The 23495-nt window shown below is 48.2% G+C and overlaps 1 protein-coding gene across 3 annotated transcripts in view; it reads left to right on the top strand.

Moving 5' to 3' along the window:
• LOC105471031 (zinc finger protein 669-like) overlaps positions 1-23495 on the top strand; it is a 64293-nt gene that overhangs the window by 11666 nt on the left and 29132 nt on the right. Inside the window, exons 3-4 of one of the 3 annotated variants that reach the window (XR_011618756.1) lie at positions 6500-7292; positions 8739-9391. Coding sequence is in view for 1 of the 3 variants with exons in the window: in XM_071089660.1 (XP_070945761.1) it covers positions 55-997 (943 nt within the window). In the remaining 2 variants the exon portion in view is untranslated. Of the gene's footprint in view, positions 1-54; positions 2831-6499; positions 7293-8738; positions 15379-23495 lie in introns of those variants that run through there. The other 2 variants (XR_011618755.1, XM_071089660.1) reach the window with 2 other exon arrangements.

Here is a 23495-nt window from a genome sequence, read left to right as displayed (position 1 = left end):
AAGTAGAAAGTTATTAAACCAACCAATAGTAATGTGCTTGTCAATTTTTTTTTTTTACCGAAATCATATGGTACAGAGACTGCGTGAAAGCAAAGAAGGTAGTCAGTATGGACAAGTTGTCAGCCACATTCCAAATCTTGATCTGAATGAGAACATTTCTACTGGATTAAAACAACGTGTATGCAGTATTTGTGGAAAAGTCTTTGTACGTCATTCCCTCCTTAATAGGCACATCCTAGCTCACTCAGGATACAAACCATATGGAGAGAAGCAATATAAATGTGAACAGTGTGGGAAACTTTTCATTTCTGTTCCGGGTGTTAGAAGACACATGATGATGCACAGTGGAAATCCAGCTTATAAATGTACGATATGTGGGAAAGCTTTTCATTTTCTCAATTCAGTTGAAAGACATCAGAGAACTCATACAGGAGAAAAACCCTATAAATATAAACAATGTGGTAAAACGTTCACTGTTTCCGGTTCTTGTCTAATACATGAAAGAACTCACACTGGAGAGAAACTCTATGAATGTAAGGAATGTGGGAAAACACTCAGATTTTCTTGTTCTTTTAAGACGCATGAAAGGACTCACACTGGAGAAAGATGTACCAAGTGTGATAAAGCCTTCAGCTGTTCCACTTCCCTTCATGACCATGGAAGCATTCATACTGGAGAGAGACCCTATGAATGTAAACAATGTGGCAAAGGCTTTAGTCGTTTGAGTTCCCTTTGTAACCCTAGAAGTACTCATACTGGAGAGAAACCCTATAAATGTAAACAATGTGACCAAGCCTTCAGTCACCTCAGTTCCCTTCACCTCCACGAAAGAATTCATACTGGAGAAAAACCCTATGAATGTAAGAGATGCGGTAAAGCCTACACTCGTTCCAGTTACCTTATTCACCATGAAAGAAGTCATGATATAGAGGTTGGGTGTAGTGATTCAGCCTACAATCCCAGCACTTTGGGAGGCCAAGGTGTATGTATTGCTTGAGCCCAGGAGTTCATAACCAGCCTGGATTAAAACAATGTGAAACAACCTGGGCATCATGGTGAAACCCTGTCTCTACAAAAAATAAAATAATGCCAGGTGCGGTGGCTCACGCCAGCTACTTGGGAGGCTGAGGCAGGAGAATGACGTGAACCCGGGAGGCGGAGCTTGCAGGGAGCCGAGATCGCAGCACTGTGCTCCAGCTTGGGCGACAGAGGCAGACTCCGTCTCAAAACAAAAACAAAGAAAATAATTAGCTGGGCATAGTGGCACATTTCAGTTGTCTTAGTTCTTTTTCAAGGACATAAAAAGCCACGGGGGGTTAGGGGGAAGTCCTGTGCATGCGGATCACGAGGTCAGGAGATCGAGACCATCCTGGCCAACATGGTGAAACCTCGTCTCTACTAAAAATACAAATAGTAGCTGGGTGTGGTAGCATATGCTTGTAATCCCAGCTACTTAGGAGGCTGAGGCAGGAGAATCACTTGAACCCAGGAGGCGGAGGTTGCAGGGAGCCAAGATTGTGCCACTGCACTCCAGCCTGGAGACAGAGTGAGACTCCATCTCAAAAATAAATAAATAAAGTCCCTTGAATGTAAGAAATGTGATAAAACATTTACTGTTTCCCATTCCTTCATAAACATGAAAGAGTTCACACTGTAGAGAAACCTTAAGAATGTAGGAAGTGTGGTCAAGCCTTCAGATTTTCCTGTTTGTGAAGATTTGGGAGGGCTCAGAGTGGAGAAAAGCCTTTTGAATTTAAATTTGTGGTAAGGCCTTCAGTTGTGTTAGTTCCATTTGAAGAAATCAGCTCATTCCTGAGAAAAACCCTATGAATGTCCAGAATATTTGAGTGTTTCATTTCTCTCATACCTACTCAAGGACATATGAAAATGCCCACTGTCACTGGCTGACCTTGTAAATACAAGAACGTACACAAGATTAAAACTCTAACAGTTTAGAAACTGCAAGAATATTTTCAGTTTTCACATTTACTTGAAAAGTCATGTGAAAACTCCCACTGGAAAGAAGTTCTATAAGTGAAGCTTTTTTAATTTGGAAAGCCTGATACAAATTAATTATCGTGCAGTGCTTGAGAAAAATGTATGAAGTGTTACACAAGTTACAAGTATATTGTTTTTATCAGTAGCTCATTCTTAAAGAGTCTTGAGTATGCATTTCATCTTGTTTTGCAGGGAAACCTTGAGGAGAGGGTTCTGTAAGTGCTTTAAGCAGTAGTACTTGAATTTCATAGATAATGATGTTTTCTTCAGTTTGTTGGTGGAATTTTTGTCTATTCATTTGATAATGTGCTGGATTCATGGTTGAATTTGGATGTTTTTCCAATACGTAGGTAAGTTTAATTTTTTTATTTCATTATTGTTTCTTTTTGAGATGGAGTCTCACTCTGTTGCCCAGGCTGGAGTGTAGTGGTGCGATCTCGGCTCACCGCAACCTCCGCCCCCTGGGTTTAAGCGATTCTCCTGCCTCAGCCTCCCGAGTAGCTGGGACTACAGGCGCCCGCCACTACATCCAGCTAATTCTTTGTATTTTTAGTAGAGACAGGGTTTCACCATGTTGGCTAGGTTGATCTTGAACTCCTGACCTCATGATTTGCCCACCTCGGCCTCCCAAAGTGCTGGGATTACTGGCACGAGCCACCGCGCCCGGCCAGGTAAGTTTCATTTGTATGTATTCTCCTGTGATTAATGGACCAGTGAATAATGATTGTGAATTCTTGGGATTGTCTTACTAGACTCATTTGGCACATTTTGATTATCCCTTGTCCATTATACACATTCCACCTATTTTTATTAAAGGAAAAACTACTCTTGATGTAAAGATATTTATTTTTTCTAATAATGTGTTGGTATTAATTCCTAAGTACGTACAGTTTACCCGGGAGACGGAGCTTGCAGTGAGCCGAGATCACACCACGGCACTCCAGCCAGGGTGATAGAGCGAGATTCTGTGTCAAAAAAAAAAAAAAAAAAAAAAAAAAAGAAAAAAAAAAGGAAAAAAAAGGGACATCCTCACTTTTTTAAAGCTATACCACTCTCTGCTCCCAAGTTAATCCCTGTTTGGGCCTGTGGGAGCTTACATCCTCCTCCTCTATGTAATTAATAACTGATGTCTGACTTATCTATTTAGTAATAGATGTTATGTGTTTAACGGTGCCAGTAAACGTAGGGTGCTAATTCCTTCCTCACCAGTGAGGTGCATGAGACGCTATTGAAACAATTGGCAACACGAATGGAATGGACCAGCCCTCATGCAGGACACCTGCTCAACTTGACCTACCTGCTGTCGGCTGACTGTTCCGTAACACATCAGCAGTCACCTGGGTCAAAACTGTGAGCTGATGATGGGCCGTCCCTTTGGTCTGCACAGTGTTTTGTGGTCCTCAGGTGTTGTCATCTTCTCCCACACTAAAATGCTCTCATCTCCTAGACCTCAATGTTTAACTGCACCCCAGCATGACCTTTGGCTTGTGCTGAGCAGGCAGCTTTGAGGCCCTGGCTTATGAATGCACAAAAGCACAGCACATAAGCTAACACTTCAGTCCTAATTAGCAAGAATCAAGCTGTATCTCTGTAGTCCCTGCATCTGCTCTGGTCACCATCTCTGTATGCTGAGGGCAGCCATGTGAACATTATTAATTATTATACACTCCAAGACAATAGTTATTATGTAGGCAGAAGTAGTATCCTTTTTTGTTTCTTGTGCTGCTGCTCCCCTTGCTGCTGTACCATACAGCCTCCTGATGAGGTGTACATCTATGGTGCCTCATGGTTCAGGCACTGCTGAGTAAAGAAAATGGGAAGAAATAGTTTGATATTAGCCCCTACCGAAGCATATGAAGAAGCGTCTCGGCTGCTTTCATTGAAAAATTCTTGGCCAGTGTGTGGGCTTTTCTTATCACTGCTGCTTATCAGCATGTCAAAAGTCTCATCTTCGGACTGCAAGTCTTGATGGCCTTAGACATAATGGCCTTACTGCATGTGGAGCTAACCCCAGGAAGATGGAGTGACACTCTCTGGAGGATTAGGTGGTCTCCTCCAATGTGGCTTGATGGGCTTCTGAACTCTTTCCTTTAACCATGCAGAGAGTCTACACTGCCAGTGATCGTGTGCCACAACTCTATAGATGTAGAAACTCAAAATGTTCAAAATATTCTGAAATAGTTTCCATTGAAAGGAAAGAGAAAAGCAGTCAGGTGCCACGCTCTGGTTAAGAGAACTAGTAGATGGCTCACAAGAACACTCTGTCGCTACTGTCTGTGCCTCTGTCACAGCAAATATCCTGATCCTTCAGTTTTAAGGGTGCAGGGCCATTTTCCTCCCTTTCTTACTGGTAGTTCTCAAGATAACTGTATGGTATGCTGGGAAGGCAATATCCTGATAATCAAGTGACATTGGTCAGAACAGCCCAGGCTCTGTTATAGGCCCTGCTCGAAACTGAATTGCCTTTAACGCTTGTGTCCAGCAAACCACATCCTGGGAGAAAACCCAATGTGGGCTGCTTTCTGGGGTCCCTCTGTTGTAGTGCAAGTGAAGCATTTATAGTCAAAACTCCATCCATCTGCCCTAGGTAGCCTTCCTGATCTTGTGGTAGTGGTTCATATTGAATCCTAGGCTTCTGTTGTCTTTTGTTTGCTATTTGTAAGTAATAAATTCACTTCATGGAAATTACGTATGAATATGTTTGGCCTCATTGTACTCAGAAAAGTTGGTAGCCATTGCACAGTGATCCCGCTTCATAACTGGTGAAAACACCTTTGGCCCCCTTGTGCCACAGCAAGGAGGTTAATTCAGCCAAACATAAACTTCATGTTTGTAAAACCCTGTAGCACAATTATTACCATGTGGGAGGCCTTTAACAATGGTGATGCTGATTTGAAGAACTCTGAAGGAAGAAATTTACCCAAATGGGTTCGGTACATGGGAGTCCCTCCTAACTTAAAGAAACCCTTACTCCCCTCCACCTAAAAAGAGTGGAGAGGCCGGGCGCGGTGGCTCAGGCCTGTAATCTGAGCACTTTGGGAGGCTGAGGTGGGCAGATCACAAGGTCAGGGGTTCAAGACCATCCTAACTAACATGGGAAAGCCACATCTCTACTAAAAATACAAAAATTAGCTGGGCGTGGTGGCAGGCACCTATAATCCCAGCTACTTGGGAGGCTGAGGCAGGAGAATCACTTGAACCTGGGAGGCGGAGGTTGCAGTGAGTCGAGACCATGCCACTGCACTCCAGCCTGGGTGACAGGGCAAGACTCCGTCTCAGGAAAAAAAAAAAAAAAAAAAAAAAAAGTGGATAAGAACTGAAACAGGTTTAAAATTTCACCTAATTGGAAATGCAAAGTTTACAAAAATAATACTTAAAATAAAAGGTTAAATGAGTGCTCATTGAATTTTATGCCTCTACAAAATAGGTTGTGAGTTAACTTCCACATTTATTGAAAGTCACCAAAGTTGGGAAGCCTCCATGTCTGAAATTCCCATGTGGCTCAAGTAAGAATTGTAGCTGGGAATACCCCAATGTTTATATACGGTATCCCCTATGATATTATGAGGAATTACTGTACATAAATCAGGTTGTCTTCCTTTAACTCTGAAAATCATATTATCTTGCCTAAATTCTCCATAATGCATCGCTCTGCAGTATCCTATAGTGGACATGGCTTTCCTCACCAATGAACACTAAAATTAAGTGTGTGCGACTCACCTATGTTCTTATCAAAATGGAAATCCCCGAATCCCACCAGTTAGAATAACATGAGAGAATGTCAGATTTTTGGAATATATACGTTTTCTGTAAGATTATTAGGTATTGATTCCATTTTATCAATAGATATCAATATACTTAGATTACCTATTTCTCCTGTGTTTTAGTATTAATAGATTGTGTCTTTTAATTCATCCAGTTGGTCTAAGTTACCAAGTATGTGGGTTATGGAGATTGTAATATTCTTTATGATTTTATCATCCATGGGTTCTCTAATATAAAGGCCTCTTTAATTCTTAAATTATTAGGTTGGTGCAAAAGTAATTGTAGTTTTGGACCATGAATTTTAAATTTCTATAACTAGGCTGCAACACATCTTTATTAAGCAAAATAGAACTCATTACAATGGGCTGGGCACAGTGGCTGATGCCTGTAATCCCAGCCCTTTGGGTGTCTGAGACAGGCGGATCAGGAGGTCAGGAGCTTGAGACCAGCCTGACCAACATGGTGAAATCCCGTCTCTACTAAGAAGACAAAAATTAGCAGGGAGTGGTGGCATGTGTCTATAATCCCAGCTACTCAAGAGGCTGAGGCAGGAGAATCTCTTGAACCCAGGAGGCAGAGGTTGTGGTGAGCCAAGATTGCACCTTTACACTCTGGCCTGGGCGACAGAGTGTGACTCTCTAAAAAAAAAAAGAAAGAAAGAAAGAAAGAAAAGAAACCATTACAATGAACACATTTTTGCCAATGAGAAATAAACTTGTTTATTCTGTGTTTTCAGGGTTGGATGAACTCTTGGAAAGCATTTTCTGCATCCTGCTGGTTGTGTACTTGTTTTCCCTGCAAAAAGTTGTCAAGATGCTTAAAGAAGTGGTAGTTGGTTGGCGAGAGGTCAGATGAATATGGCAGATGAGGCAAAACTTCATAGCCCAGTTTATCCAACTTTTGAAGCCCTGGTTGTATGACATGTGATCAGGTGTTGTGGAGATCTGGGCCCTTCCTGTTGACCAGTGCCGGCTCCAGGTGCTGCAGTTTTCTGTGCATCTCTTTGATGAGCTTGGTATACATCTCAGATGTAATAATTTCACCAGGATTCAAAAACTGTAGTGGATCAGAAGACCGGCAGCTGACCACCAAACAGTGACCATGACCTTTTATTGGTGCAAGTTTGACGTCGGGAAGTGGTTTGGAGCTTCTTCTGAGTCCAGCCACTGAGTTGGCTGTTGTATGAAATCCACTTTTTGTGGCATGTCACAATCTGATCAAGAAATGGTTCATTGTTGTTTCATAGAATAAGAGAAGATGACACCCTAAAAGGATGTTTTTTAAAATATTTGGTCAACTCAGGAGGCACCCGCTTATCAAGATTTTTCAACTTTCCAATTGGCTTCAAATGCCGGATGACCACAGAATGGTCTACATTCAGTTCTTCGACAACTTCTCGTGTAGCTGTGAGAGGATGGAATTCAGTGGTTGTTCTCAATTGGTCGTTATCAACTTTTGATGACTGCCCACTTCGCTCCTCATCTTCAAGGCTCTCGCCTCCTTTGCAAAACTTCTTGAACCACTGCAAGGTACATTAATTAGCAGTTCCTGGGCCAAATGCGTTGATGTTGTGAGTTGTCTTCCCTGCTTTAGGACCCATTTTGAACTCGAATAAGAAAGTCGCTTGAATTTGCTTTTGGTCTGACATCATTTCCATAGTCTAAAATAAATAAGTAATAAGTCATTAGCAAAAAAAAAAAAAAAAAAAGGGCAAGAAATGCCCATTAGAATGATGAATCACATAACCACATTTATTTAAGAGGGTATTCCAGAATGAAACAGCAAATTCTAAGAATGCAAAACTGCCATTACTTTTGTACTCATCTTAGAGTGATTTGTATGATTTCTTTTTTTCTTTGTTAGCCTGGCTTGATAGTTACCAATTTTGTTGATCTTTATGAAGAAACAGCTATTGTTCTATTGAGTTCTTCTGTTGATTTTCTGTGTTCAGTGCCATTGACTTGTCATCTTGTTTTTATTTCTTTTGAGTGAATTTGGCTTATATTGTTCTTTTTTTCTTTTTCTTTTTTTTTGAGACTTAGTCTCGCTCTGTTGCCCAAGTGACCTCGCTCTGTCGCACGAGGTTAGGAGATCGAGACCATCCTGGCTAACACGGTGAAACCACATCCCTGCTAAAAATTCAAAAAATTAGCCGGGCGTGGTGGCAGGCGCCTGTAGTCCCAGCTACTCAGGAGGCTGAGGCAGGAGAATAGCTTGAACCCAGGAGGTGGAAATTGCAGTGAGTCGAGATCGCGCCACTGCACTCCAGCCTGGGCGACAGAGCGAGACTCCGTCTCAAGAAAAAAAAAAAAAAACATATTAGCTGGGCATGGTGGTGCATGCCTGTAATCTCAGCTATTCGGGAGGCTGAGGCAGGAGAATTGCTTGAACCGGGACCCCGGAGGCAGAGGTTGCAGTGAGCCGAGATCATGCCACTGCACTCCAGCGTGGGCTACAGAGCGAGACTCTGTCTCAAAAAAACTAACTAACTAACTAACTAAATAATATATGTGTGTATATATGTTAAAATGTACACACGCCGGGCGCGGTGGCTCACGCCTGTAATCCCAGCACTTTGGGAGGCCGAGGCGGGCGGATCACAAGGTCAGGAGATCGAGACCATGGTGAAACCCCGTCTCTACTAAAAATACAAAAAATTAGCCGGGCGCGGTTGTGGGCGCCTGTAGTCCCAGCTACTCGGGAGGCTGAGGCAGGAGAATGGCGTGAACCCGGGAGGCGGAGCTTGCAGTGAGCCGAGATCGCGCCACTGCACTCCAGCCTGGGCGACAGAGCGAGACTCCGTCTCAAAAAAAAAAAAAAAAAAAAAAAAAAAAAAAAAAAAAAAAATGTACACACACACACACATATATATTTGAAGTATTTTCCAATGAGAGCAGGTGTTTCGGAAGACCTCATTTAAATACAGAATCTGAATGGAGGCCCATGTCACACCTTCCATTTTTTCATCTTTGCAGCTGGGCTTTTCTCCTCTTCTGTGCTGGACTCTACTGTTTCTCACAAGGTGTTCAGAGAGTCTGTCCTGAATCCTACAACCAGGAGATGAGAAGCACAGAGTGACACCAGCAGGAGAACATCAAGATCCGGTGACAGTTGTCCTCCTCCTGCAGAGTCCAGAGCAGTGCACTCCTACCGCTGGTGCCCTAGTTACGCCTGGGGGACAGCATGCCCGATGATTGTCTGGGAGTGCTGCAGTCAGGGTCCCCACAATGGGCACCCAGCCAGTGCCTTTGCACTCTGCATGACCGTGGCCATTGTCACCTCAGAGCCCCTGGGTACAGAACAATGGATCCTACCAGAGCTACATGCGAGGAAGGACCACGTGAGTCCCGGGAAAGAGCTGAGGCCCTGTGGGGGTAGGTGGCCAGGACCGAGACCTGATGCCTGTGTGGAGAATCATCTGTGGGTGTGAGTGGCACTGTGGAGCCAGTGCCCGGGTTCTGCTGCTCCCCCTCAAAGATCAGGGCCTGAGCAGGGGCTGGCGTGTGTGTGACACCTGGAACTGCAGGGCCACCACCCATGTGTGAGGCCATCATGGGGACCTGAACACGGTGTCGTCTGCAGACCCCACCCATCCATTAGCCCCAATTTCTGGCCAGCTTCTGCCAAGGTGAGAGGGTGGAATTTGGAAGGTGGGTGTAAGCTGAAGCCTGTCCCCCAGTGGCTGACATACAGTGGTGACACTCTGTGTGTGGGGGGAAGAAAGAGAGATCAGACTGTTACTGTGTCTATGGAGAAAGACCAAGACATAAGAAAGTCCATTTTGATCTGTACTAAGAAAAATTCTTCTGCCTTGACATGCTGTTAATCTGTAACCCTAGCCCCAACCCTGTGCTCACAGAAGCATGTGCTCTATTGACTCAAGGTTGAATGGATTTAGGGCTGTGCAGGACGTGCCTTAGTGAAAATGTGTTTGCACCTCCTGGGCTCCAGGCTGCCAGCTGCCTGCCCAGGGTCTGAATGTCCTACGGTGACCTGTTTCCTCACCTGGCCCAGAGGACAGATAGGGAAGGCTTGTTTTGAGGATTAGGCAGGGTAATCCCAGTCAGCCCTCTTTGGCTTGCCTATCCTCCAGGTCTTTTTGATTTCTTTTTTCTCTTCTTTGTTGTGAAACTCTGGAGAACTGTCCTCCAGCATGTCTTTAGTTGGGGAGGTGGAAAGACTGGACCTTGCCCTTGACTTCAGGGCTCCTTCTGGGTGCCCCCTCCTCCTAGGGTTTTTAAAACCATATACTTAGCAACATACCCTGTACCTGAGAGAGCTGCAGAGAACCTCCTGCGTGTCCAAACCAGAACACTTTGTTCCCTGACCCCAGGCCCTCGTCACACCCCAAAGCCCAAATAGTTTCATGTGGCCAGCTTCACACAAGAGTCTGAACTCAATGCTTGTTTTCTGGGGTCTACACAGGCCCATATGATGGGGCTACCTCCATTCAACCTCTGTGCCTCCCCCAATCCATTAGGGGCCTCAACTCCAGTGATCCCTAACTGGGAGCAAGGTTCCCCAGGCAAGGAATGCAGCTGTCCCCAGGATGCTGGCCTGGCCATGTCCCAATGGATATCAGTCCTGGAGCAAGAGGTCCAAGGCAGGGAGTTTCACCCCCCATTTCACCAGGTGTGGTGACCTTTCTGGGTTCCTAGCCTTCAAGATGGGATTTTTACACTGTGCCACAGTGGGAGAAACTGAAGCACAGGGCCGGTGAGCGGTAAAGAAAGAAAACCTCTGTGACTAGGAAGCATGTCCCTTGCCCAGCACAGCCGCTCCAGGATAGCACGTTTTGGGATGTACCGCTGAGCTATTCCTGGCACGTGGCATGGCACTGTGCTGGAGGTCAGCAGCTTGTGGGGTTGGCGGTGGGGGTGCTGGCAGGAGCAGGTAATTTTGGACCCATCATGGGGAGGAAGGGGACATTGACCCTTTCTCCACACCTTGAGCATGGCAGTAATTTTCTTCTCTGATGTGTGTGGGCACCAATGCCTATGTGAGTGTGGGCGCGTCTTCCCCTTTTGTTGATGAAGAACCTTCCTGCAGCCGTTGGGGTGGATATGGGCACCACGTGTGCCTGGCAGCAGGGTGGTGCCTGTGGAGGCTTGGCTACTCTATGTCTCACTGCCACCTCCCCAGGGGAAGCAGACCCTGTGCCCTTAGTGCCCCTCATACCCAGTCCCTCACATTCTTCACTTGGCATCCCCCTGCCTGATTCTCCCAACTCAGCCCCTGCCAGGTTTCTGCAGGCCCTGTGGGCCCTGGGATGGGATCAAAGGAGGCAGCAACTGTGCTGTCTGCCTCTGCCTGAAGTCAGGAATCCCTGGCCCACTGTGGTGGGCAGAGTAGGTGGGGAGGTCAGGGGTCAGCTTTTCTACTCCCCAGCCTGCACTGGCTGTCACCAGGTGTAACTGGCCTGGAGGCTGATCTGTGTCCTCCACAGTCCCTTGATGCATTATATTGAAGCCAATCTTTGTGTGAATGACAAGACCTCTTGTTGCCACCCAGATCAAACCAGAACCGAAAGACTGTTGCACTTGGGCCCAGAGTCTGGGGCTGAGGCTGCCACGACCACCCCGTTCTCTTCCTTCTGGGGTCCCCAGGAAGCTCCCAGGACTGAATGATCCCCACAAAACACAGTGGCCAGGATGGGAGGGCTGGAGGTCAACGCTTCCCCGCCCCAACCACCACAACCTAGAGGCCCCCAAGGAGGTTGGCCCTGAGCTGTGGGTCCCTGTGGGATGCAGGCTCCCATGGATACTTCAGGGGATGAGCATGGGTACTCCTGGCTGACAGGAGTCTGATGGACACTGGGTGTGTGGGGCCTGTGTAGGTGGGTTGGACAGCAATGGGCCTAGCCAGGGACCCAGGGACTGGTGTGGTCAAAGTGGGCAACAATATGTTGCCAGAACCAAAACTACAGTGCAACCAGCCCAGCTGGTAGGGAGAAGGAGGCCTGCCTAGCAGGACCATCCACCCCTGTCCTGGCCCCAAGCCCAGATTGCCTGCCTGTACTGGACATTGCCTGGTCCAGGAGTCCTGGGCATGATGGTCAGGTGGTGTGTCCCTGGGTTCCAGGCCTTGGTGGTCCCTTGGGAGCTGAGCATCCTCTGAGCAGGAGGAGGGCCCACGGTCCACTGTTTGCATCTGCCCCTGGGGGTGTGCCCCCACCCCAGCTTCTCAGCCCGCACGGGGACATGGCCAGGGCTCCTCCCCTGCTCTGTGGCTCCAGCTCTGATCAGCTCACTGGGTGACTCTGACAGCTTCCTCCCCAAAGCTTCGGTCCTCATCTGAGGGAATGGGCTGTCCCAGGCTCCCTGCAGACAGGAACCCACCCCCAGCGCCTCTGGTGAGCCCTCTTGGGCTTTCTTACCTACTGGCTTGTGAGACCCAATTGGCTAAACTTGGTGTCCTATTTTTATTTTGGTCTTTTTCTTAGTGTGTGTTTTCTGTAACTACTGCTGTGTAGAACCTCTATATGAGTTTTAGGTAGAGAATCTTGCCCACCCAGAGGTCCCCCACCCCAGAGAGCCTCCACTTCGGCCCCCCTGGGCTGGTGCTGCCTGTGCTCCTCTTGGTGTGAATGTTAAGTGTGATCGATCCACACGGCTGCTTGACCCTGAATCTCCTTCCTTCTTGTTGCTGAGACCGGTTCTGTTCTCTCTTTCTCCACCTGAACTGCACTTGAAGCCAAGACGAAGGATGAGAAGTGGTTGCTAAGAAGCACCCTCCTGCAGCGAATCTGCTGTGAGAGGCTGCGCTGGCTCAGCCTGTCATTTCCTTCTCTAAGCTCATTCCAGAGGTCGGCAAGGAGCAGTCTGTCCCTGCCTGCTCTTGTGGCCCGTGAATCAAGAATGGATTTTACATTTCCAAATGGTTGAACAAATAAACAAATAACGCTTCATGACACTGAGAAGTTTCCATGTCCATAAGTAAAGTTTTATGGGGGTGCAGTCATGCCCATCTCTTCACAAGCCACCTGCAAAAGGCTGCTGTCGTGCAGCCATGGCAGAGTTGCATCCTGGAGACAAAGATCAGTTGGCAAAGCTGAAAATACTGACTCCTGGCTCTTTAGGGAAACAGTTTCCAGTCGCTGGTTTAAGGGCTGTGCGGCAGGATCCCAGGATCTTGGTCAGATTGTTCCTCTCTCAGGGCCTGCTGTGGCCTTCGCTAGTATGTCTGCAAAGTCTGCATGCTATGGTGCCTCTCATGGGGCGTTGAGCTCTGTCGTGCTAGATTTCAGGGTGTCTGCCGCATGGTCATCTGTCTCACCAAGAGAGGCCCTGTATCCAGATTCAAACTAGCAGGAACAGTTGATCTTTGGCAGCAGGGATACCTTAGAGCTGAGCTGCTACCCACCCAGAGGTGGTCCCATGACACCCTCTGTCTGGGTCAAGGTTCGGGCAGGGCTGGTGTCCTGAACTGCCTTGCGACGTGGATCGTAATAGCCGGAGGGGGGGAAGAGGGGTTGCTATTACTCCCCATATCGCAATTCACCCCCCTGCGATGTGGATCGTAATAGCCAATTACTCCCCCCTGCAATATGTGTCCATTATTAGCAGGCTCTTTTGTTCAGGATATTAGGAACAACTTCACAGGTTGTGTGTACACAGCCTGCGACAGGAGAACGAATACCATCCTCTGCACCTCCGGATATTAGGAACCATATCACACAATGGGTGTACACTTTTTCGGAGATTTGGGGTAATGTCATCCTGTGTTTCCCTGAATATTCGGAGACATATCACAGGGTGACTGTACACCCACTACTCTCTTGGCAGGAACATCATACTTTACCTACTGGAAATTAGGAGCAATAGCACAGACTGGGTGTCAAGCCACTGTCATATTGGAAGTAATATCATGCTCTCCCCCACAGGTTATGAGGAACAATATCACAGGGGGGTGTGTACCTTCTCCGGTAGTGGGAGTAGTATCATCATCTCTTCCTTTAGATGACAGGAACAATATCACAGGGTGGGTGTACACCCCTTGTGTTTTTGGAAGCAATGTCATTCTCTCTTCTTCTAGGTTTTAGGATTCATATCACAGGCGGGATGTACATCCCTTGTTATATTGGATGGAATCTCATCCTCTTTCAACCTGTATCTTTAGAACAATATCCCATGGGGGTTGTCCATCCCTTCAATATTGGTAATAATACCATCTTCTCCTTTCCTGGATATCAGAAACAATATCATAGGAGGAGTGTACAACCCTTGCAATATTGGTAGTAATATCACCTCTCCCCTGTGGTTATTAAGGACAAAATCCCAGGGTGGCTGTACGGTTCCTACTTTATTGGGAGTAATATCATCCACTTACCCTCTGGATATTATTAACCACATTACTGAAGAGGTGTCCACCCCCTTCGATATTGTTAGCCATGTCATCTTCTTCCCACCTGGATATTAGGAACGATACCCCGGGTTTGGGGGCGGTGCACACCCACTGCGATATCGAAAGTAAAATCAGCCTCTTTCCCGCTGGATATTAGGAACTCTATCACAGGTGTGTGTACACCTTCTGGGATATTGGGAGTACTATGAGCCTCCACTCTGCTGCATATTAGGAACAATATACGGGGGGCAGGGTGGTTACACCCCCTGCGATATTGAGAGCAATATTCTTCTCTTTCCCCTGTACAGTAGGAACTACATCACAAGGGCCAGTACACCTTCTGCGATATTGGGATTAATGTTATCCTCTCCCCCACTGAATGTCAAACACAATATCACAGAAGGGTGTACACCCCCTGAGATATGGTCAGTAACATCATCGTCTCTACCTTTGGATACTAGGAACAACATCACAGAGGGTGTGTACACTCCCCTGCGATATTGGACATAATGTTATCCTCTCTTCCCCTGGATATTAGGACCAATATCCCTGGTGGTGGGAGGTGGAGTACATTAAGAACATTATCACTGGGTGGGTGTACACCCCCTGCTATATTGGGTGTAGTATCATCCTCTCTTCCCTAGGATATTAAGAACAATATCACAGGAGGGGTGTACCGCCACAGCCCCTGCGTTATTGGGAGCAATAGCATCTTCTGCCCCTCTCGACATAAGGAACAATATCTCAGGGTGGGTGTACATCCCCTGCGATATTGGGCATACTGTCATCGTTCTCCCAACGTGGATATTGGACCTAGTGTCATGAGGGGTGTACGCCTTCTTCGATATTGGGAGCAATATCATCCTCTCCCCTCAGGATTGTGGGCAAAATATCTAAGGAGTTTTACAACTCGTGCAACATGGGCAGTAATATCATCCTCTCCCCTCCTAGATGTTAGGAACTCTATCACAGGCGGCTGTACACTTCTTGCGATATTGGGAGTCGTATCATCCTCTCTCATGATGTATATTAAGAACAATATTACAAAGGAGGTGTACACCCCCTGTCATATTGAGAGAAATATTATGCTCTCCCCTTTGGGATATTAGGAACAATATCGCAGGAGGTGTGTACAACCACTGCGATATTGGGAATAATATTATCCTCTCCCCCTGAATATAAGAAACAATATCACAGGACGATGTACACACCCTGTGATATTGGGAGTCATATCATTTTCTCTCCCTCTGGATATTCGGAACAATATCACAGTGTGTGATACAGGTGTGTACACCCCCTGCGATTTTGTCACTAGTATCATGGTCTCCCTCCCAGGATATAGGGAACAATATCACAAGGGGGTGTACACCCCCTGCAATATTGGGAGTAATATCTTCCTCTCCGCTGCTGGCTATTAGGAACAAGGTCACAGAAGGGGTGTACACTTCCTGCTCTATTGGGAGTGATATCGTCCTCTCCGTCCTTGGATATTAGGAAGCATATCACTAGGGAGTGTATACTTCCTGCAATATTGAGACTTATATCATCCTCTCACCCCCTGGATATTAGGAACCACATCACAGGGGTGGTGTACATCCCCTGCGAAATCGGAAGAAATATCATCCTCTCCACCATTGGAACACTTTTTAACATAGCTTAGTATGTGGGGAGGACGCGAGTGATTAATCGAATGTTTCATCAGGTGCGGTTCTTCTGTTTCCAAGTTTTGACACAACATTTGGTGAAATTTCCAGGGACTCCTGTGGTCAGCTTCACGGTTTCACTCTGTCACTTTCTAATGCAGTATTCTTTGGGAGTCTTTTAAATTAAGCGCCATGATTTAAAAATAAGTTTTATAATATGCAGTTTCAGGTTGATTCTTTACCTTCGTGTCTCAGGCAGTGGCTCCCTACCTGTGAGTAGTCAGAAAGGTTCACGCAGTTTTCCAGGGCGGCCTTTGCATTTACTGGAACTATTAAGAGCTCGTTCCTGCTTCAGCGGCCATTGACACGCAGTGTGTGTGAGGCCGTGCGTGGCTTAGCGTCTTCTGCAGGCTTAGAAGTCACTTTCTGTTCTTCCCCAAGCCTGCTCCGCTGTGCCGAGTATTTACTGCGGGCCACGGTCACGCTGTCTGGCACAGGCCACCGAGGCCACAGGGCAGGCTCCACCTAGCGGAGCCTGCAGAATGGCAGAGCTCGGCCTCCTCGCCGCCCTTCACGGGGAGCAGAAAGCGCAAGCCTGTGATCAGAGCTGTGCTAGCCCAGAAAGCCTCCGAACAGGTTGAATTGAGGAATCGGCTCCTATCAACTGCCCATGTTTAGGATGTGTTTGAGTTTTTGTGATTTTTCCTGCACTGAAGCTACTGGGCTGGCTCTGAGTCACCGTCATGGGACTTCACTTGCCCCGACGGGAAACGGCGGGGGTGGAGGGCTGCACAGAGGCTTGCGGCCGTGATAATGAAGGGCTTGTTGCCTCTTGGGACAGCGAGTTCAAACTCTTTGTAATTGTCAGCATAAAGAGTGACCCGCTGAGGACACGGCTGTAATTCAGGGTGGCATGGTTGATTGTCATAGCTGATATCAGGTATCTGCCTCTAAAATGACGGTACCACTAGTGCGGCTCCAGGAGGGCAGCTCCTGCCAAACACACGTGCTCCTGGGCCCCTGCAGACAAGGTCGTGTTGCCAACCAGGCCTGCAGCTGTGGGTGCAGAGGGGTCTACAGGGCACCGAGTGCCTCCCTCGTTTGCTTGTGGGGCCCAGCCCTCCGTCCCTCCCGGTCCCCAGTGCGGCTTCTCCCAGGATTCTCCCAGCCCCGTGAACACCTCCGTCTTCACAGCTTCCGTAGTTTTCTCGTGGGCGCCCCAGGTGGGTGCCTGGGCAGGGTTCGTGTGTTAGTCGAGTTCTCTCTAATCGTCCCTGGCTCGTGGCTCAGCAGGTCCCTTCAAATGAGTCAGCCCGCTGTGTGCCTGCATATTCAGGATACTTGTCAGGGGCCTTCCTCAGAGCAAGACCGATGCTCACCTCATCATTGGGACTTTGGAACCCGCCTTGAAGAGACTCCAGCCACGTCCAAAGGGGCCGTCCGGGTCCCGCAGGCTGGTAGGAGTGACTTCTGAGCCACTCGAGACCCCACTTTGTGTTCCTACACCCCACAAAGCCACTTAAAGTGCCATGTTCTGGTGCTGTGTACATCTCCAGTGTGCCACACAAGCCTGGACGGGGATCTGAGCGGGCACTGCCTTCCTCAGGCTATGCTTGAGTTTTGGGGCAACTGGTGCACTCGTGGCTGTGATTCTCGCCGCTGTCTGGGCTCCCCTAGAAGGTCTCACCTGCAGCCTGAGGGCCACGTCGGCAGCCACCGAGGAGCCGTCAGGTGCGGCGTTGGTCCCACTCAGTTCTTTTCGACTTTGGTGACAGAGGAGACAGCAAAACTTCAGCTGGGAGCCCCAGGCCTTCTCTGCTTGGGGTCCTGGGACTGAGATAGCACAGATCCTGCAATCCACGTGCTGGGGGCTCTGCCGTGCGACTCCCTCCTCTGGTCAGGGGCCGCGCCCTTGGGCTGGGCAGCTCCGGGTTCTCTCACTCAGGGTCCCAGGGAGGGTCCTGGATGCAGAGAGAACGAGAAGGGCGGCGGTTTGAGCCCAATTGTGTTGGCTTCATCTTCTGCCTCTTGTCCCTAAATACATTTGCAAAATTTTCCAGATGAAAACTCAGAAGGGATTTTTAATGACTGGAATCTGTGAATTCCATGGAAGCCAAGTCTGTCCACCTCTTTCATCCTCCTCATTTCTCTCCGTTGGGGCTGATTTTGGCAGCGTTCATAGGGGCAGGGACGCAAGGGGTGGTGGCCAGCCCTCAGCACTGTGTCCCTCCCCTCCTCCCCTCAGCGTCACAGCATTTCGGTGTCATTCCCTTCCCTGCACGCGTCCTCATGAAAACCAAGTGCGGCTGGAGGGAGATGCCTACGCCCCCTCCCGTGACCTTCCCGGCCAGCCTGGCTGCAGCGGCCCCTCGGCAGACATCTTTCTGGTGCTGCCTCCGTGCCCCTCCCATCACCTGATGCTTGTGCTCCTGAATCTTCACGTGTGTGCTCCGTGTAGCCACCTCACGGGCTCCCTGGGAACGGAGACAGTGTCTCACGCCGGTCAGAATGCTCTTCTCTGCCCACTGAATAGTCCAACACAGAATCATTCCTCTGTGATTATTTATGCTTTGTTATGTAGAACTGGAATAAAGAAAAAGTGAATTTAGACATTACAGCCATGAGGTTGAAGCTAGGTAATTGCATTAGGGAATTAAATGAGAGCATTTGAGCTTCTTGAGTTCTAATTCCACATCTTCGTATCCTCATCACCCCCATACCCAGTGTCTAACACAGCTCTTGGTCTAGGAGTTTCTTGATAAATGCTTATTGAATTGAACTGGACTGGGCTTAACATTCCCACCCACAGTTAGAAGCCAGTCCCTGAGCAAATTGCATTTAGAACATGAGTTTGATGTTGCTGTGGTAGGGGCTATCCTACACATCATAATTCCTAGTCAATATCGGGTATTTAGTCAAATAGAGTCAAGTATAGAGAGGCATTGGCCCCTCTGGCAAAAGGGCAAGGCACGGTGCTTTAGGTCCAGGTCCCCAATATCAATTATGAAAATAAAACTTTGTCATCTCCAATTGCAGCCCTGTCCTCAGCTGGTCACTGTTTACGCTAACAATTATAAACAGCTTGAACTTGCTCTCCTGAGAAGCAACACACCCCCCATTCTCTCTGCAGTGCAGCTGCCTTGGTGGATGGAACATGCCCCTCCTCCCTCCCTACCCCCTCCTCTCTCCTTCCCCCTCCTCTCTCCCTCTTTCCCCCCTCCTCTCTCCCTCCCTCCCCCCTCGTCTCTCCCTCTCTCCCCCCTCTTGTCTCCCTCCCTCTCCCCTCCTCTCTCCCTCTCTCCCCCCTCCTTCTTCCTGTCTTCTCTCACTTTTCTCCCCCCACCTTCTCTCCTGGGCGAGGGGCAGAAGAGAAGAGACCTCCAGAATCTTCTGCTTCATCCAAGCAGCTTGGGGGCAGCATCAAGTGCTGCAATTTGGCTGCCCCAGCAGGTGCCTCAGGGCAGCCTTTCTAATGGGAATCCTGGAATCATGTCTTTCCTTAACGTGTCCTAAAGGCTGGAGGACATGAAGTGAAACAAAGCTCCATGCTCAGTCCTGTGATTTTGTGTATTTATTTGACTTAATTTGAAATTAAACTAAATGATACCCAAGGTAGAGCCTGAAAAAAAAGAAAAAACAGGCTATGGTGTTTGAAAAACAAACAAAACCGTTTGGTTTGTTGGTTTGTTCTTAGACCTTCACAGGCTCCTGGGTCACACGTTTCAGTTTCTCAGCGAGTGACATTCTCGTGTCAGCCTCTTGTTTGATGATGTCAGCCACAGCAGAAAGAAGCACTCCGTAGGCCCCGTGCTCAGTACATTGGTGTGAGCTTCTGCTATCTTCTGTTCATGCTCATCACAGCTCTGTGCAGTGGGCATCCTCCTGATCTATGTGGGAGGATGGAGGATGGAGGCGGAAGGGTGAGTGATGTCAGGATCACATGACGTGTCTCTCCCGAGGTACGGAGGGGAACCGGCCCAGGACCTCGGTGCCCATCGCATCCTTCCTCCTCCTCCTCCTCTGCCTCTCCGTGACTGTTTGATTCAGGCTGCAGGAACAGATGTGAGTATGTGCAGAGCGTGTGTGCACCCCTGGGAGTGTGTCTCCATATTGGCAGAGAGGGATGTGAGCGTGTACAGAGCACACCGTGTGTGTGTGTGCACACCGTGGGGATGTGTGCTGGCATTGGCAGGGACAGATGTGAGTGCATACAGAATGTGTACTGGCATTGGTGAGACAGATGTGTACAGAACGTGTGTGCACACCTCGGGGGTGTGTGCTGTTGTTGGCATGGACAGACGTAAGCGTGTACAGAGCGTGTGTGCACCCCTGGGGGTGTGTGCTGGTGCTGGCGGGGACAGATGTGTACAGAGCGTGTGTGCACACCTCGGGGTTGTGTGTTGGTGTTGGCCCGGGCAGACGTGAGCGTGTACAGAGCTTGTGTGCACACCTGGGGGTGTGTGCTGGTGTTGGTATGGGCAGACATGAGCGTGTACAGGGCGTGTGTGCACACCTAGGGGTGTGTGCTTATTTTGTTTTGTAAGTGGCAAATACTTACAAATACTGCGCTCGTGCTGAGTCCGTCAGTGGCCCTGGGGTTGGGGTCTCCATCTCCCCAGACAGCACTCGAGTGGCTTGAGGTTTCAGATTCTTCCTCTCCAGGTACTTGGGCCTCCTCAGGACCAAACATCAGAACCAGCCAATTGCAAACTACAAGAACGTTCAAATGCATCTTCAGTAGGAAAAACAAAAGTAATTGGAACAATTTTGCAACATGACCCCATGGTTAAGCCGTTAGATACTCCAGCCAACAGATTGAGTCACTTTAAAATTCACACCAATTAAAATGGTTGTGAGAGTTGCAGAGCTTTACCGCTAAACCTTGAAGTAATTGAAGCATTCTACTCCACTTGCTTACAAACTAGGGTTGGGGATAACTTTCAGTCCAAAGTAGCAACCTTCTAAATCCAGCTTAGATGCGAGACTCCCATTGACACAGGAAAAGACAGTGGCCCTTGTTTATTCTCCTGTGTTCAGATATTTTGTCTTTTTTTTTTTTTTTTTTTGGATACTGAGCATCACTTCTGCTTTTCCAATTCAAACTAAAGGGAGTTTAGTTCTGTTTTGGAGAAGCTGTGGTTAGTGGTTTCTTTTCATGGTTTGCTTAATCTCTTAAGTCTGGTGCTTACATTTACCCAAAATAGACTTCTCTTTAGTATGACAGTGCCATAGCCCAGGGCTTCTCCCTCCATATCTGCTCCCCAGGAGGTCCCCTAGAAATGGGCGCTGGAGATCCAGCCCCTCTCCGTGTGCTGTTTTCTTTGAGTCCAAGGTAGGTTTGGCTCAGAGAAGAAAAGAAGCCTCCGGGTTAGGTGCCTCTGACTGCTTGCTTGTGAAATGTTTAATGATAAGGCGCCTTCCAAACTAATTTTACACATTGATAGTTGTAGCTTGAAGTATCACTGCAGTCATAAGAACAAGAAACACTCCCATAAAGTAGATAAGCAGAAAAAAGCCATAAAAGTTTAATGAAGTGCAAATAAAGTGGTGTTGTAAGAATGTACAGTGGGAAATGCTCTCAGTCCAGCCAGATCCAGCCGTGGCGTCAGTCCAGCTGTGGCGTCCTCAGTCCAGCTGTGGCGTCCTCCTGTAAATATATTCAGACACGTGTGGCCCTGATCGCAATCACTACTCTGAATTGTGATCCAGAATGTTCTTGGGGGCCGATGCCGGGACTGTGCCAGCAGCTGAGTCTGATTGGGCATCACAGTGGAGATGTGCTTAGCGCGGCCAGCTGGGCTGAGTGGTGGCCACCCGTGCACTCGCCACGTGCAGCCGTTATTCTGGTGATGGGGTTGTATGCAGCGCGGCTTGTCCACCTGGGCTACTTAAAGTACCGGGAACCCAACCGCGGGTGGGTGTCTCCCAATATGGGAGCTGTCTTTTTTATCCAGGGCCCTCTGGCGCTGCAGACCACTGCCGCCAGTCTGAGCTCACGTGGAGGTACCGGAGGGCTCTGCTGGGGCATGGAGGTCCCTGAGCAGGTGGTCACTTATTGCTTGTGGAGTGGTCCATGGCCTGTGAGTTTATTCTCAGGGTTTGTGTGGGCGAGGTTAACTAGTTCACAGCTGGGCACTTACCCCTTAAACAGGTGACACTAATTAAAGTGGAATCTATATTAACTCACACCGGAGGGTGTGAAGAGCTGGGAGGGTGGGGGAGGCTTTGCCCTAGCACTACAGCCCGGGCTCCTGACATTTCTTCGTCCTCCTGTTGAGGGGCAGTCAGAACCGCTGTGGCTCCTGAAGACAGGGGGTGTCCTATGGACCAGGGGATGCGGAAGCCTCTAGAGGCTGTGGGAGGCAAGGAGACGGTCGCTTCCCCAGAGCCAGCCCTGCCAACACCTCGACGTTAGCTGGTGGGACCTGTTTTGGACTCCAGCTTCCAGAAATGTGAGAAAATAAGTCAGTGTTTAGGGCGCTAAATTTTGGGTGATTTAGTGGAGAAATAGAAAACTAGCCCACAAAGGTGCACGGGTTGAAATGTGCTCTGTCCAGGTGTTCACAGTGGCGTGAGAGGATGGCGTCAGGGTTCTGGGAACTGCACAGTTTTACTGAAGGAAGGGGGCTCGCCACGCCTTTCCTCATGTAACTGAAGGTATGTATGCCTGCCACATCGCCCAGGAGACAGGGACTAGAATTCTGACTTTATTTCTTATGGGAACCAAGCCACAGTCAGAACATGGTGAGGGCTGAAACAAGCTTCCTACAGCCTGAACTGGGCAGAGGAATCACAAGTAGTTTGTGTTTTTCTACACAGACCTGTCCTTTCAGGTTTTGTTAAGTTCTGGAAAAAGGGAGAAGCCAGGCACACCTCGGCGACGGACAGTGTTTCTGGAGGTGGTGTGGCTTCAGCCTGAATGTGGCCGTGTGGTTGGGAGGCTCAGAAACTGCCCTCCAAGGGCACTCATCTATTCCTTATTGCAGTAATACCTCATTTACAGAAATCCACAGAAATTACAGTGCGGGAGGCTTCTGGTCTGGATGGGTTTATGTGGACCGAGGTCACGGGGTGTTGTCCCAAGTGCTAATCCTGATCTGGCAGAGGCTCTGTTCCCAAATAATTATTCTACAGTTTCAGAGCCTATATCTGAGTGATAGTCTTAACTTTGCTGCATAAAAGTGAAAAAAGTATGCCTTGAGGGTCTAAAAATCCATGTGGTAATCATGGTTGTAAACTCATACATGGGGCTTTGGGATGGAGTGAAAACCACCGTCACCTGCCGTGGACGCTGCGTGGTATTTTTAGTGTGGTGGCCTGCTCGTGCTTTGAGCTCCATCAGCAGTGTGAGCAACAGCTGTGCATTTGAGAAATGTGGGCAGGTCAGCTTGCTCCTCCAGGGGCCTGCGGGCATCCGGGTGAGGGGCCTGGGATGAGGCCACATCAGTGGGAAGGAGCTTGATTGTGTCAGCGGATATGTCTGCCTCTACAGGCCCACAAGCCCGCCAGAACCCAGTTTTCCTTTGGTCATCTAATGCCAGAAAAAACCTGTTTCTTAGAGATTCCCGTAATTTATGTTAATGAACCATTTGGCCATACATAAAATGTTATAAATGCATGAGGCTTTACAACTTAGCAGATGTGTAACTCACATGTCGTTGTATCAAACTGTTGAAGATACTTGTTTCACTTGAAGGTTTTTAGCATTTAATGTGCAAACGAAATGCCAGTAGCATTTTGAAGGAG

Source organism: Macaca nemestrina (genome assembly GCF_043159975.1).
Source record: "Macaca nemestrina isolate mMacNem1 chromosome 14 unlocalized genomic scaffold, mMacNem.hap1 SUPER_14_unloc_3, whole genome shotgun sequence".
Lineage (NCBI taxonomy): Eukaryota > Metazoa > Chordata > Mammalia > Primates > Cercopithecidae > Macaca > Macaca nemestrina.
Note: the sequence above shows the minus strand (reverse complement) of the source record. Positions and strands in the feature narration are given on the sequence as shown.